Source organism: Trichechus manatus, unplaced genomic scaffold, assembly GCF_000243295.1.
Source record: "Trichechus manatus latirostris isolate Lorelei unplaced genomic scaffold, TriManLat1.0 scaffold00177, whole genome shotgun sequence".
NCBI classification, from domain to species: Eukaryota; Metazoa; Chordata; class Mammalia; order Sirenia; family Trichechidae; genus Trichechus; species Trichechus manatus.
The window spans coordinates 922571-939380 of NW_004444113.1; the positions used below are offsets into that span (position 1 = coordinate 922571).

The 16810-nt window shown below is 38.7% G+C and overlaps 1 protein-coding gene across 1 annotated transcript in view; it reads right to left on the reverse strand.

Annotated features, from left to right (window-relative positions):
• The window catches only part of SCAF4 (SR-related CTD associated factor 4), a 64470-nt gene extending 47679 nt beyond the window's left edge, over positions 1 to 16791 (reverse strand). The window contains exons 1-2 of the mRNA XM_004386967.3: positions 12058 to 16791; positions 11836 to 11936 (exon numbers count right to left, since the gene is read on the reverse strand). Coding sequence (XP_004387024.2) covers positions 11836 to 11862 — 27 coding nt within the window. The 5' untranslated portion in view covers positions 11863 to 11936; positions 12058 to 16791. The remainder of the gene's footprint in view (positions 1 to 11835; positions 11937 to 12057) is intronic.
• Positions 16792 to 16810: the final 19 nt, after the last annotated feature.

Below are 16810 nucleotides of genomic sequence, written 5' to 3' on the forward strand. Positions count from 1 at the left end.
ACAGTTGAATGCCTTTGGACAGTCAATAAAACACAGGTAAACTTCTGGTATTCTCTGCTTTCAGCCAAGATCCATCTGACATCAGCAATGATATCCTTCGTTCTACATTCTTTTCTGAATGCTGCTTGAATTTCTGGCAGTTCTCTGTTGATGTACTGCTGCAGCTGCTTTTGAATGATCTTCGGCAAAATTCTACTTGTGTGGGATATTAATGATATTATTGGGGGTAACAGCCCCTACTTATTTAAGGAAATTTTAAGAATGAAACAATTCACATGAAAGCACTTCGTGCAATACAGAGTAAGAATCCTGGAGATAATCTACAGCAAGCAGTGTTTTTCAAACTGTGGGGTGAGACACATCAGTAGATAGTAAAAATGAGCTTAATGGTAGTGACAAAACTTTTCATTAGTGGAAGAGAATGAAAAATAAAACAGTACTGTACACAGTAAGGCTAAGTGCTGTTTTGCGAATCTTCTCAGTTTTGTGTGTGGGTATGTAAGCACAAGCACCTCAGTCTCATGTAAAATGCAATCCTTACTGTGTGGGCCGTAGTAAAAAAAAAAAAAAAAAAACAGGAAAGCTAATGACCCACAGAAACATCACTGTTTTAGAAACGAGGAAAACAAGGCCCAAGCTGACTGCTAGTCACCTTTCAGTAATGTGTAAATGCCTTCAAACCACTAATACATTTCTTATGGACATAAAATGACTGGCGTACCACCTGGCACAGGGCAAATATTCAATAAACATCATTAAGTACAGCACTCCCTCCCTCCATTACGGTACGTATTCACAATTAATGTAATCTGCAGCCAAAGAAAGCCACAAAGTCCTCCTCCCAAAAAGGTACAAGCCCCTTGTAGAAGGCAGAGTACAGTAGGAAAAGCATGATATTCGCCAGCAGCAGACACGAGTTTGTCTTTCCTGTCACTAGCTGAAGGACCATGATAAAGTCTGAACATGACCTCTGTCCTGCTGCATGACACACAGAAGCCTGAGATGTGAAGTACTCCAAAAATTACCAGCAATCTTTCATTACGATCCCTTGTATCAGCAGTTTCAAGGGAAGAACGAACTAGGATATTTGGGGTCTTGGCCTGTGACACCTGTAGAATTCATAGTGTTTGGGGTTAGCTGTTCCATGGAGGGAATACAGCATAGTGTTCTATGGAAGGAATACAGTGTAGTGTTTAAGAGAAGAGTCTTGAGAGTCAAAGTAACACGGCAGTCTGCTATTTACTAATGGTGTAACTCTTGACAAGTTTACATCCTTCTAAACTTCAAGGATTTTTTAAATCTGAAAAACAGGAATAGCACTCACCTCCTCTCATAAGGTTGTTAGGATGAAGAGCACCTGACACCTAAGTGCTCAGCAGATCTCTACAGTGCCCTGGGTATCTCTACACACACGCACACCCAGGTTTAACTTTTTGTTATAGGTTACCAGTATCTTCTCTGTGTTGCACCAACTATTCAAATGCTGCATGGAATCGTAGCACCCAATCCAATACTGGCACCAAATTCTGCACCCCTTCTACGCAGTGTATCTAGCAAATTCCATCTAGTAATGTGGGCTTAATAAACTTATAATTCATCAGCTCTAATGGTTTTGGCAGCCTTCTTTGCACTGAGCCGAAATCTGCCTTCTGACACTTTCCTCTTCTAATTCTGCCTCTGGAGCACAGAACAATAGTGATTCTTCCCATATGGTAACTTTGAATATTTGAGGATAACTACCACGTTTCACCCTTTTCTCCTCCAACTTAGACAAATGATACGGTTTCTAGATCTGACTGCTCTACTTAGTCTTGCTATTAGATTCCTTTTAAGTATGATACCCCTAGACAGGGTCCAGACAGATTCCTATGTTCATAGAATCTAATACTGAATTAGATTTTGTATTAGTTTCCTACTGCTGCTACAACAAATCATCACAAACTTAGTAGCTTAAAGCACAAACTTATTACCTTACAGCTTTGGAGAACGAAGTCTCACTGGTCTAAAATCAAGGTGTTGGCAGGGCTGCATTCCTTCTGGAGAATCAAGGTGAATCCATCCCTGCCTTTTTCCAGCTGCTAGAGGGCGCCTACATTCCTTAGCTCGAGGCTCCTCCCTCCATCTTCAAAGTCAGCAGGGGGGCATCTTCTCTGACTTCTGCTTCCGTCATCACAGCGTGTGACTCGTGTGACTCTCACCCTCCCTTACAAGAAGTACTGTGAGGACACTGGCCCACCCTGGATGATCCACAAGAACTAACCCATCTCAAGATCCTTAAATTTAATCCCATCTGCAAAGACACTTAGGCCGTGTAAGGTAACATATACATGGGTTCTAGGAAATAGAACATGGACACCTTTAGGAAGGTCATCACTCAGCCAACCACAGCTTTATTACCTTAAAAAAAAAACAGTGCTTCAGTCATTGTTAAGCAGACTTTACGTTGCTTCCAGACAGTCCTTTCAATCTGTTTAAGGAGTTCTGAAATCATCTACTTGATGTTGCAGCTATTCCAATCAGTTTGTAAATGTCATAAACCCGCTTTGCAGCCCTCCTCCAAGTCAATGGTTTACACAAATTAAACAACAGGACCCACTTCAGGATGATGAATCATTGATATTCTTTGAAAACTGACAGTCACCTAAAATCCAGTTAACAATTCTCTCATCCTGCCTCTATCTTTCTAATTTATTCATGATACAACCATGTCAAATAACCTTCTGAAATATTTGATTTATAACCGCCACTAGACATAACACACTTTACAAAAGAAAAAAGTTGTATTTAGTCTGCTGTAAATTGTTACTGAATCAGTTCTGGCTCCTAGTGATCTAGCAATTTCTAGAAACTCATAAAACAAACTAACAGAACTGGCAGAGATCTAAGTTACTGGCATATGAGTCTACAATTTCTAGAATATGCTTTTTCCTACTTTTTGAAATTGAGATGTTGAGGCAGTGAAAAGAACTAGAAGGATATACACTAGTCTAAGTAATTTTTTAAACCTTAAATCTCTCAAGCATTATTTCTTTTCAGAATTTCTCTCAATGGGATACTTACTCCTACTTCTCTCTTCCCTAAAGCTTTTAAAACTTTGGTGTCCTTAATTCACTTTATAATGGACTATGCTGATTACATCCAATAGTCTTCCCTTTGCTATTATGACTTCCAAGATGACAGAGTAATTTTCCCTTAAGCTGTTATTAATACTGAATTACAAAGATTTAGAGAAAAAATATGAATGTGTCCAAAAAGAAACACATACAGGCAGTCACAGGCTGGTTCTCAAATCTCCCTTCCTCGGTGATTAAATATAAAAGAGTTACTTCTAGTCTTTCCCCCTTTCATTCATGACTCAATATATCAGATACACTAACGTTTATGAGTAACACAGACACCTTATTATAAAAGACCACACTAAATTTCTTAACAAAAGATAATCAGGAAAAAAATATTTTAAAATCATCTCTTTCTGTAAAGATGCTTTGTCCATGTGACCACAGTCTGAAGACAACTATTGCATAAAAAACTTATTGCCAGAACTAACAGGTATGGGGCAGTTTACAGTCTCTTATTACCTGGCATTTTATTGTATGCCTTTAATATACAATTTTCCAAAGATTTGCCTGGGCCAATACTTTCTTATTACTGGGAAATTTAATGTGATTGGGGGAAGGGGGTGGTGAGGGGGCAGGGCAAGCCAATCACACGTTAAACAAGTACCACCACACCATTCTATCTGTAAGCAGAATACCATAGGAGTTAATCAGTAACACAAAGAATGGGAGACACAATTAGTGAAATTTCAAAAAGGTACCAAAAAAAAAAAACCAAACAAACCCACTGTCACTGAGTTGGTTCCCACTCATAGTGACCCTCTAGGTCAGAGTAGAACTGCCCCGCAGGGTTTCCAAGGCTGTAAATCTTTAAGGAAGCAGACTGCCACATCTTTCTCCAAAGGAAAGCAACTCAATTAACAAAGGAAATGCCAATGGCTAATTAATAAATATAGGAAAAAAAAGTTCCATCTTACCAGTAATCAAAGAAATACAAACTAAAACAATGACACTCAATTCTTTAGCCAGCGTGAGTGTAGATTAGCATAAAGCATAAAGGACACTCAAACTACTGATGAGACCTAATGGGTCCTTCCCCTTCAGGTGGTTTGGGGGATTTTTCTTTTCTTGCGCTTTAAATGAAAGTTTACAGTTCAAGTTAGTTTCTCATATAAAACTTTATACACACGCTGCTATGTGACCCTAGTTGCACTCCCCATACTGTGACAGCACACTCCTCCTTTCCACCCGACTTCCCGTGTCCATTCAACCAGCTCCTGTCCCTTTCTGCCTCTCCATTTTGCCTCTGGACAGGAGATGCTCATTTAGACTCATATCTACTTGAGCTGTGAAGCACACTCTTGACAAGTATCCTTTTATGTCCCACAGTCCAGTCTGACCTGTCTGAAGAGTTGGTTTCGGGAATGGTTTTAATTTTGGCTAACAGAGAGTCGGGGATCTTTTTCTTTTTAAAAATAATTTATTTTGTTGTTTTTGTTGAAAATATACACAACGGAACATACACCAATTCAACAATTTCTACATGTACAGTTCTGTGACACGGATTACATTCTCTAAGTTGTGCAACTATTCTCATCCTTTTCCGAATTTTTCCTCCTCATTAATATAATCTCACTGCCCCCTAAGCTTCCTACCTAATCTTTCAAGTTGCTGTTGTCAATTTGATCCCATATAGACAGTTCTTTGAAAAGAGCACAATGCTCACAGCAGACATTCTCTACTACCTACGCTAAACTATTGTTTGGTTTAAAGAAGACCTCAGGAGGTATTTTTGGTTTAAGGTTTAAAGATTATCTCAGCAACAGTTTCAGAGGTTCATCCAGCTTCAACAGCTTCAGAAAGACTGGATTCCATGAGAACTTCAAACTCTGTTCTACATCCCCCCCACCCCCCTTTGATCAGGATTCCTCTACAGAATCCTGATCAAAACATTCAGTAACGGTAGCCAGGCGCCATCGGTTCTTCTGGTCTCGTGGCAAAGGAGGCAGTTGTTCGCAGAGGAAATTAGCCACGCATTCCATTTCCTCCTCCTATTTCCAACTCTCCTTTTTCCTGTTGCTCCAGGTAATCTCTACAGGAGCAGACTGCCAGGTCTTTCTGCTATGGAGCCCCTGGATGGGTTCAAACCTGTAACCTTTCGGTTAGCAGCTGAGTGCTCAACCACTGTGCCACCAGGCCTCCTCCATAAAGATTACAGCCAAGAAAACTCTATGGGGCAGATCTACACTGTCACACTGGGTCGCTATGAGTTGATCTGGTATCTAACAACAACCATCTGAATTAATTTTAAAATGAAAAAAATCAAAATTCCATAATTTAAAAAATTAACAACTTTGTGTACATTTGAAATGAAAAAGTGCATCTTTCTCCAACTTTTGAATATAAATATAATTAAGTGATAAAATACGCTTACACATAATCACTACCAGATATGACTTCTCCACTAATAAATTTTGTCTCTGAAGTTAATAGTTATTGTGCTTAAATTACTTGCAAATCTGATAAAACTTTTCAAAAATATTAAAACACATTTTAAAAACAAACTTAATTTTTTTCTTTAAACCTTTACGGTAACTGAAGTCGTTGTAAATACAATGTCCAAATTTGGGAAATCACTGTTTTAAATATATATTTCTGTTGACAGACACCTGGCCATTAAAGAAAGTACTTCTTCAATTACTAATATATTCCCATGTAAATTCAATTTACTTTCCACAGAATCAAACCCTTTGAAACCAAAACATTTAACTACTTTTCCACTTAAAGGAAGGTATGGAGACAAGGCAGGTCTGTCATCAATACGAAATATTCCTAAGGTGGAGCCAATACTAAGGCTTGTTGAAACAAAGAGACAGCAAAAAGAAACGGTACTGCTTCCCTGCTTGTATGAAGCAAGGTCTTTAGTTCAACTTAAACATTACAAACAGAAAAATAGTTCACTTATTTCTCCATAAATTTCACTCTTCAGACTTTGAAGATTCCAAACCAGGTCTTCTTCACAAGTAACAAAGTTGTACATAATATTCTGAAGTTCAGTGGGTTAAAAAAGTCCACATTTTCTTCCTCCTGAATTTACCGTACCATTCCCCCACAAACTCGCCAACTTTTCTTCTCCTAATTCCAGGATCTCCAGTCACATTTTCACAAGATGCATACGTAAGTGGCTAACGTGTACTCCTGAGACTGAACGATGAAACCATTTTTGGGTTAGCTACTTACATTTCTTTGTGCATTAAGAAAATTAAGAAATATTGTAAACGGTGTTTTTAGTGAATAGTAAGAGAATTAAACTTCGTCTTCATTTTTTCCCATGCTTTAATTTCATCACCAAGCCCTAATTCTGTTACCATTTGCTGCTGGCAGCACTAATCTCCTAAGTAGTTAATTTCTGATGACTTACCCTATAAAGTATGCCCTTACGTATGCTGCATTTAAGAACATTTCCCCCTACAATTTCCAAGAGTCTATTCTTCACTCAAACTTTTCAATTCTAGAACCAAGGGCGCGTCCCTCACCAGTTTTTAACCCATTCAGTTCCACGACAGGTCATTTTCCACGCCTTACCTCCATTTTGGCTCAGTGAACTCCCATCAGCCTTCCTTTTCACTTGCTCAATTAATACGGTGATTTTAAGGAGATCCCAGATGTTTATGCATGCCGTTGGTGTACTTTACTAACACAGATGCCAGATTTCAAAATGACTTTGTTATGCCTCACTGGTAACCTCTGTATCCCCTAAAGGTTAACTATAAAACATTTTTTTGTGAATATTTCCTCCTAGACGTCAAAAGAGGAAATAAAAATGTTGATTGTATCTACTACATTACTCCGAATGACTTAAAAACTTAATAAATTTTCGTTACTCTTTTCTTTGACAAATTCTTCAAACAGTGCAGTTTTGATAGTGCACTTGCCACTATGCTTCACAAGTACAAAGGTTGTTAGTGAGGTCCCTCCCCCATAAACGATGCAGCAGACATGGATTAGCTGCTCAAAAAACCTCAGAGCAGCCACGTGAGGCTGCAGGATGGGGCTTTTACAGAGCTTGAGTTAAATCTCAGAAATGCCACTTCAACACCATCTGACCTCGGACAATTCACGCCACTTTTTTGGTTTCCTTACCTTTACAATTTCTTTCATTTGGTGAAAAACGTGAAACTGTGCACTACGGATTAACAAATAAGCACAAGTAAGCCCGTGCGTACCTTACTTATTGAGTAATCTGTCCTACTTGAACACTCCCCTCCGCCTCAGATTACTTCTTAAAATAACAGGTAAAACTAAATATATCCTTTGAACAAATTTAGGATTCAAGATCAACAAAATAATTTACAAAACCACTCAACAGCTACTAGAGTTTTAAACTTGACAGAAAATCAGATTAAGCAATAAAGCAATGAAAACGGTGTGTCAAAATGTAACATTTTTCTGTTTTTTAATTTAACAGATTTACTGAGACATAACCCATATACAGTGAACCTGTGAGAGTGGACCCGATGGGGCTGCCTTGTTTTTCAAGGTCTCGCGAGTTTTCCACCTTTGACAGGACGCAGTCTTACCACTTTTCTATTGCTTGTTTTAGTGGAAAATATGTTAATTTTCTGTCTTACACAGGTTTCGGCTTTTACAGGTTTTACTATACCATAAAATTCAACTGTTTAAAGTATACAACTCAGCGGTATTTAGTATATTCACAGATATGCAACCATCACCACGATTTAATTTTAGAACATTTTTATCATATGTATCACATCCAACAGACCTATTAGCAGTAACTCCCCATTCCTCTCCACCTGCTCCCCTCACCCAATAATCAACTTCCTCTATGAATTTGCCTATTCTGGACATTTCATATTTAAAGAACCCAACTTTAGAAAATTTACATTAACTTTATGAAATATACTTATTAGACCATGGTAAAAGGCCTTTTTAAAGATTCGGATGTATCTCCAACTGAACCCCAAACTTGGCTATCCTCTTTAAAAGGATTTATCGTTCAGTATCTTTGAATTAAGGTGAACTAGGTAACTCACTATCATTAAAGTTTCAAGAATATGTACCTGTTCCCTAAATTCTTAAAAGGCCCATGACAGTAAATGTCCACGTTGTAGGCTTCCCTAGCAGGTTATCTCTAACTCTTTAGCTAAAACTTAGCACTGATGTACAAAGTCAAAAGGAGGACATAAAGGGGAATCCTTGGCTAAAGTGCCTAACGATATACTGGGGCTGCTGCAGAGGGAGATTTACAGAGTATGGGGTTCGTCACCAATGGATCTCTAAGGCAACAGTATACCTAGAGCGGAGCAATGGGTACAGTCTACACAGATGCAGGTAATAAGTAGGCGAAGTTCTCCAAATACAATAATAAAACTGACTGAAAGCCAGTTTATATTTTCAACAATTGATGTAGTTACTGTTGAGTGTTAATATAAATGTGTTAAATCTGCACATCTTTATTAACCAAAAAAATCCAAGCTCACTGCTGTTGAGTTGATTCTGACTCATAGCAACCCTATAGGATAAAGTAGATCTGCCCCATGGGGTTTTCCAAGGCTATAATCTTTATGGAAGCAGACTGCCACATCTTTCTTCTGTGGAGTGGCTGGGGTTCGAACTGCCAATTTTTCAGTTAACGGTTGAACACTTAACCACTGCACCACCAGGGTTCCTTCCTATCTGTATTACATATCGTTTAATAAACAATCTAGTCTATATGGAAATTCACTCAGAAACTCCCCAGTTACATGGTGAGCAGCCACCACATGCAAATTTGCTGTAATTGTTTTTCAGAGAATAAGTTCCGTGGTATATATACATATATTCCTGTGCTTAAGGGAAGGAGCCCTGGTGGCACCGTGGTTAAGCCCTCACTGCTAATCGAAAGGTCGGCGGTTCAAACCCGCCAGTTGCTCCATGGGAGAATGATGTGGCAGTCTGCTTCTGTAAAAAGATATACAGCCTTGGAAACCCTGTGGGGCAGTTCTACTCTGGCGTACAGGGTCGCTAGGAGTTGGAATTAACTAGATGGCAGTGGGTTTTTTGGTTTGGTATTGAAGCAGCACACTCAAAACATGAGAGTTGTGTCAACTTTTCTTTCCTAAATCCGCCCCACTCTCCCAGGAATGAAGCTTTAGATGAGGTTAATCATACACAAAGGTATCTGCAAACAGCCAGAATCAGCCTCGAACAAACGAATAGTGAAACGCAAGCTTTAAAATTAAATATCTATGAACAAAAATTATGGAGAAAGCCATTAACTAAGCAACAAAATGCAATGAAATGGACATTTACATAGAATTTCAAGTGTTTACCAAATGTAATAGAAATTTATATTGAACTTTCTGGTAAAAACTTTTTAAAGAAATTTTTTGACTGAGGAGACATTTGCAAGTCCTTGGAATCAATGCTGAAAAAAGACACAGACAGTATTGTGATTTCCAAAATTTATTGTGAAATAAGATTTTTATAAATCTCTGCCAAACATACCCTTATGTTTAACACTTTTCCTATTTCTGTTGCTTCAGGTAAGACGTATTGTGACTAAAATTAATAAGTTGGTGACAGGTTGATAAATCTGGCTCTATTTGTCTACTAAACAAGACAAGTAAGTGAAGATCGATTTTGACAGTCACTGACAAATCTGCAGAAGGTTTGGAAAGACACTGGAATACTATTATTATTATGACAGACCAGTATGCAGATACATTTCTCCTTTTTCAAAAAAAAAAATTAATGCAATTTAAAGTATTAACCCACTACTTTTCTTCACTGAACTATTTATTCTATTGTCACTAGCACATATATAGTTACCTACGTGAATAACATAAATATATACATAAATAAGCATATATAAAGTGTGTATCACTGTCATTAATTGCCACAGAGCTGGCTCTGACTCATAACAACCCTGTGTAAACAGAACACAACTCTGCTGGGTCCTGCACCATCTTCACGATTGTTATGTGTGTGTTTACGTTCCCCTTCTGGTCATTTTTATTATGTCTCATTTCATGATTATTTCTGAAAATAATCCGTTGTAGGGGAGTGTGTTTAAAAAAAAAAATCAATCTGCTTTGGGTGTCAAACATGCTAGTTACAGCACTGCTCTACAGTGGTCTCTTCCAACTGAGATTACTGACCCACATGGATTTATACCCCAAATCACCAATTATCTAAACACAAATTATAACTTTCAAGAAGTACTTGGAATGCCTTCCTATCTTTAAGTCAAAACCCGGGTTTCAGAACCTAATCCCACTAGTGAGTTACACTGATTTTCCTGCTGATAAACCAAAACCTGTTGCCGTCGAGTCAATTCCAACTCACAGAGACCCTACAGGACAGAAGAGAACTGCCCCACAGGGTTTCCAAGAAGCAGCTGGTGGACTTAAACTGCCGATGTTTTGGTTACCAAACACTAGTCACTTGAATACCAAAGTTTCTATGTGTTCCATTATGTCTTCACCGGCACCAATAAAGAGCTCTAAATTTGAAACAGTAAGATGTAATGTATACACCATAAAAATATTCAACAGGACAAGGGCAATCAGGGTGTAAGAAATTGTAACAGTTTGTAAATCTCTTCTAGTTCTCAAAAAAAAAACAAAAACAAAAACAAAAAAACACCGTGACAGTACAATATTAAAACCTGTTGCCATCAAGTCAATTCCGACTCACAGTGACCCTACAGGACAGAGTAGAACTGTCCCATAGAGTTTCCAAGGCTGTCACCTTTACAGAAGCAGACTATCACATCTTTCTTCTGAGGAGCAGCTGGTGGGTTTGAACTGCTGCCCCTTTAGTTAGCAGCCAATCACTTAACCACTGCGCCTCCAGGGCTCCTTAGTACAATGTTAATTACACCTACTATTAACACAGAAATGTAGAGACCTCTCTCCTAGTCGAAACTCTGAACGTATCTCGATAAGTCTATGCCTAATACAAATTTAACTATTATCTTTTTGTTTTCTGTGGTTTGACAGGAACAGAACTAGCAACAACTAATTAAACAACCAATGTTACAAAAATGTGAATTGTTAATAGGTAAGTGGCTTTTCTCTATACACCTGATAACAGTGTAGTTTTTTTTTTTTAAGCTTATCATTAAAGTTGTATGCTGTTGCTCTGAAGTAGGCTTAAAAGGGTTAGGCTTATTTATCTCAGTATGTTACAAATAATACTAAAGGCTCATCATTTATTAAGAGTTTTTTTCCCATCTTGATCCCAAGATATATTTAAAATGAGATTTGAATGTGTGCAACCACAGAAAAGTTACCCGGAATGCTAAAGAAAATTATATTCACTTGAGTTCCATGGCAGAGAAAAACAACCTACAATTTATATCTGGTTAAAAAAAAAAAAAAAAAAAAAGACCCTACCGTTCTGCCAACTTTCTATTAGGTATTAGGTACAGTTTTATCTTAAATTCTATTTTACAAGATTTATAAACTTTTTCATTATTCCGATTTTTCTCTGAATCAGTTCCTTACCAGTGTCCATGTAATTTTTACCCCCTGAAACAGAATACTAAATAAAACTATAGCCTAAGGCGGAAGATATGTCCAACAAGAACATCAGAGATATAAACGCTGCTAGAGAAAACTCTGAGGAGCTAGCTGTACTCTAGTCACACCAGAGCTCTGCTGCTGTCAGAGTCACAATTCCCTGAGAGCCAAGAAAGAGTAGAGGAAGAAAACTTTAATATCGAAAACTCCTGAGATAAGAGCATACTACAGTTAAATGAGAAATCCAGTTTTACTTCCATTCTTGATCTGGTCTTCCACATCTCTTCACACAGTGAGAACTTTGTTTCAACCCTTTGTCCATTTCTTTAGATAGACCTCTTAGAGAAGGGAACAACTGAAAACATCAAAAAATTAATATTACAGGTTAAAAAAAAAATAAGTAACTTAACAAAGCAGCTTCATCACATGATCTAGATTTGAAAGACAATTAGGCCTAATCAGTAAGTAAAACATACAATAGTCATACAGAACCCTTTCCAGTGGGAATAGGAAAGGGTAGCAAGCTCCAACTGAGGTGTGGCACTCCTTTCTTCCTTCAGGATAACATGGTGGTTCAAGAATGACAGCCTAACCGGATGAGTGTACCAATGTCACTTCATATATTAAGTATTCACAAAGCTTCATTTCGGTCTAATTTTAAAGATAAAAATGATAAAGGTACTGTTATTTTTTTCTTGCACTTCAAAATATCATCTCACATACCCCACCTCAGCTTCCTGGGTCCTAGTGCTGTAGTTCTCAGTGGCCTGAGAACCTGACTGCCCCTCAGTCTGTTTCAGTGGTATGTGATATCAAAACTGTTTTCATATAAACACTAAGACAGGTTTTGTCCTGTTAACTCACTTCCTCCCAAGTGGACAGCAATGTTCTTCCATAGCCTACCTGACATGTGTTATCAAGAGACTGAATGAAGCAGATACGAAGATCCAGCTTTCACTAAATAAAAGTTTAAAGGACATATGCAAACATGTAGAACAATGCCAATCTTCTCATTAATTGTTTTTGTATTCTGGAAAAGTTACTTTTTATAAAAATGTTATTTATGTTATGTAATGGGGGTTATGGTTATTCTTTTTAAGAAATCAATACATTTCTCAGTCTTAATTTCTGATATGGTCACCATCAATAGATATAACCCGTACATACAAAAGCTCTCTGTGGTCCTTATCTTTCAAGAGTATAAAGGGGTCTACGACTGAAAGTCTGAGAAGAGCCGCCCTAAACAGCTAGCCCTCTTACATATGTACACAAGGGAACATGTTTGAGAAAGTTCACTGCAGTCTGACAGCAAAAAATTAAGACACTTAAATGTTCATCAGCTGAGGAACCAGCTACTACACAGCAGTTAAGAATAAATCTTAATACATGGTATTAATAATGTCTGAGCAAAAAAAAGGCATATACCACTGATGTTTATCAAAACAGAATATTTGATGTGGTTATATTTTCTCTGCATTTTTTGTACTTTAAACATCTTAAATTTGTAGATGCTGCAAAGAAAGGAGGGTACAAAATATTCTTTTTTAACGAAAGATTGATTAAATGCTAAAAATGCAATCAACAGGCTTTAAAAAATCCAATGTATAACCTTTATTCACTGAACACTTACAAAGTACCAAAGTCTTCATACTTGAGGTGTATATATTCAACACAGAACACAACTGAGTACGGGCCATAATTGATCACTGATTCTTTTTCACTCATCTTTCTACCTTTTAAATGTCTTGCCTAAAGTCCTCCATATACTTGTTGAATGGGTATCTTTAATAACCTCACTTTTATCTACCTTCCCTTCTGTATCTTATACTTTTTCTTTCAACTACTCTTCTGTACCTTTCCGCATAGCCTCAATTTTGCTCCAAGTTAACCAACCTCTCTTGGAACTTTTAACTATGCTTTTCTTCCCCACCCTTCCCACCACCCACATGTCCAAGCCTCTACCCTCACTAACAGAGACCAGAGTCTCAATACTAACCAGTAACTCTGAGACCTTATATATACCATCTAAACATACACTCACTGCCTAGCATCAGTTCCTACCACACTGTTCTTCCTTCTGTTCATCCTTGAAGCAACTTTCCCTTCTAATCCCTCCTTACCAACCTCCTCAAAAGACCACTTTTCATTTGCTACCTCTAATTTCCTCATCTCCGATCACCATTCAATCCTAAACTTCAGATTCATCACCCTCAAGAACTTCAGTGGCCTTTAAAAAAAAGTATTTAACCTTTAGACACTCCCCTGGTATTACAAATGATCTTTAGGCAGCAATTAAATTGGAGAGACCCACATTCAAATCCCAGCTCTACCATTAGCTAGCAGTATGCCCTAGGGTGAACTGTTATTTAACTTCTTTGAGAATCAGTTTCCTCATCTATAAATGGATGTCTATGCAGGAAATATTAAATGAGATATGATACACCACAGGTGTTTATTAATGATTACTGTCTTTTCTCTTCACTCTCAATTTTCTCCAGGGTACATCTGGGAAGGACTCCCAGATGCCTTCCTCTATCTTTTGGTTGTTTCCAAGTTTGAGTCCTATATGCTCAACTGCTTGCCAAAAATTTCCACATGACTGTTCCACACATAACTCAAACTCAACCTGTTCAAAAACCAAACACATTTTCTTCTCCACTAAATATGCTTGTGATGACTGCTTGACTTGTGTGAATGGCATTACCACCCTCCCAGCGCTTAGAACGTGCAGGCTAACTAGCTTATTAAACCTATCAGATGCCACGGTACATGAATTCTGCTGGCCCACATTCTTCTCTCTCTTTTCCATTCTTACTATGGACTTGCCAAGTTCTACCTGCCTTTCCTACCTCAGTCCCCAGCTGCCCATCTCCCCCAAATCTCTGCCTCCTACAACGCATCCAACATACCACTACAAATCAAGCAGAGCTTTGATTCTATCACTCCACTACTCCAACCTTCATTGTTTACCCACAGCCTGAAAATGAAATGCAAACACATTAGACAGACATAAAACCTGTAAATGTCAAGTCTCAAATTGCTTTATCATTCTACTTTCCAACAACCTTTTCCTTTCCAGTTGTTGTAGAGTTAATTCCGACTCATGGCGACTCCATGTGTTTCCAAGTAGAACTGCCCTCCGTAGGGTTTTCATGGCTGTGACTTTTTAGAAGCAGATCACCAGGCCTTTCTTCCGAGGTGCCTCTGAGTGGGTCTGAACTACCAACCTTTTAGGTTAGTAGCCCAACACTTAACCATTTGCACCACCCAGGGACTTGGAGTCAAACTACTAACTTCTTTCTCAGCACTGCTGCCCTCTAATCAGTTTCCTACACCTTCTGAAATACCAAACTGATGTCGTCTTCTCTTTCCAAGTTCTCACTAACCCCCTATGGCCATTCCACAGTACTTCATAAAGGCCCTCAAAGGAAGCTATCACATATTCATGTTATTTGCCTAAATCTACTGTTCCCCATTAGGACCTGGGGGGACAGAGCCCCTCTGTAGTCTCACAGCATTCAGGACAGTCTTGCAGTTGAGCAGGCACTCAAGTGTTTGTGAAATGGTTAGATTTAGGGGAAGTCCAGGTTAGAGGGAACAGATCAAATAAATAACATTTCACGAATGAGGAGAAACAGTTCAGACACACAACAAATCAAGCAAGCACAAGATGGATCTTAGAGTCAAACAAATTTCTCCAGAAAAAAAGTTTTCATCTAGCAGAAGAGAGTTGAAACTGGCAACATACACCTCACATAATGCAGTTTGCAGTTCATAAAATAAGATTAGGAACAGAAAAGAAAGCTTTAGGAGGAAAACAAGCAATGATAAGAAAATTCTCATTCTGCATGTTTTAAAAGGTTAACGTACCATTCCTAATTTTGCTTTAAAACCTATTGAACACTTTTTCAGGATTAACATAAGTTACTTTGATTAATAATGTGATAGATATCAACTTCATAATGCCTAAGTCAGAATTAAATAATTTTGATGTTAAGAACACACTTAAAATCCTCTCTTCATTCATTAAAAATCACCACTAAAACTATTCTAAGTTAAGTTTTACTCTGGGATGGAAATATACTGGAAATACCACAAAACTAATCTGGATGTGTATAAATACTCATTCACCAGGTATTTGCTGAGCACTTACTATGGAGGAGAGGGGTAAGAGAACACAACTCCCTGCCCTCACACAGCCAACATTCCAATGAATTCTGCCTTCAGGAAACAAAGTCAACTTCCAACCCTCAACTATCTGGAGATATAACAAACTCTCTAGCTATCAAAATTCAGGAATTCTTTTTTTGTTACTTTAAAAATCATCATTACTGAACTTTTGCAAGACACTGTCCAATACCAGGTGCAACTAGTTTAGTTTGGATATTTTATGTACCTATCAGCTGAAGACAAGTCACTTCTAGAATAATTTGTAAGGCGACTAATGGTCTTAACTAGGGCGTAACTAGAGGGTCCCATATCATGGCACTGCAAATGAGAAGAAAAGTTACCGCACCATAATCCTCTTACAAGTGAAGCTACAAAATCTGACGGTGAGATGCAGCAAGTTTTTAACGCCCTATCAGATACTTCGAACGTGTGACTCCCCCCCATGTTGGTTTACCTTCAGCATTTGAAAAGGGGGGAAAAAATCCAACTCAACACATGATGATAGTTTATCTTCGGTAACTGCACTGTAAATCCTCGATTGGTCAAGTTCCTCCTCCCCCTCCCCTCGATTCTGATAAATAAATGTGTGGGCTCTACACTCCAAGATCAGGACCTGGAATGATCTGCGATACAACTAGAAAACTTGAAAGCGGCGGGCAGCTTTGTTCCCGGTTTAGAGAGGTTTTCACATGTAAATGTCCCGAAGAAGGGAGCCAAGATTAACTACCTCCGGAGGCAGTACGAAGGTGGGGGACTGGACGCCGACTTTCCAGCGGACTCAGGCGGAGCACACACTCTGCTTTCCAGTTCAACTTTTTAGGTGTCACGCTGGGGCCAGAGCTCGTGGGCTAAATTCACGACTCGAAATAAAAAGCAGCCCACCCGCTCTGCGTGCGCTAATCCCGTTTCCCGAACGTGTGAGCCCCAGAGGGCGGGTGAGCACGCTCCCAGCTCCTCCTCAGCCCAGGATCAGAGTCCAGGCGCCGGAACGCCGCGGCCCGAGCAACAACGAGAGCCGAGGCCGGCAGATGCTCCCGCCCCCCGCCCCCCACGCCCCCC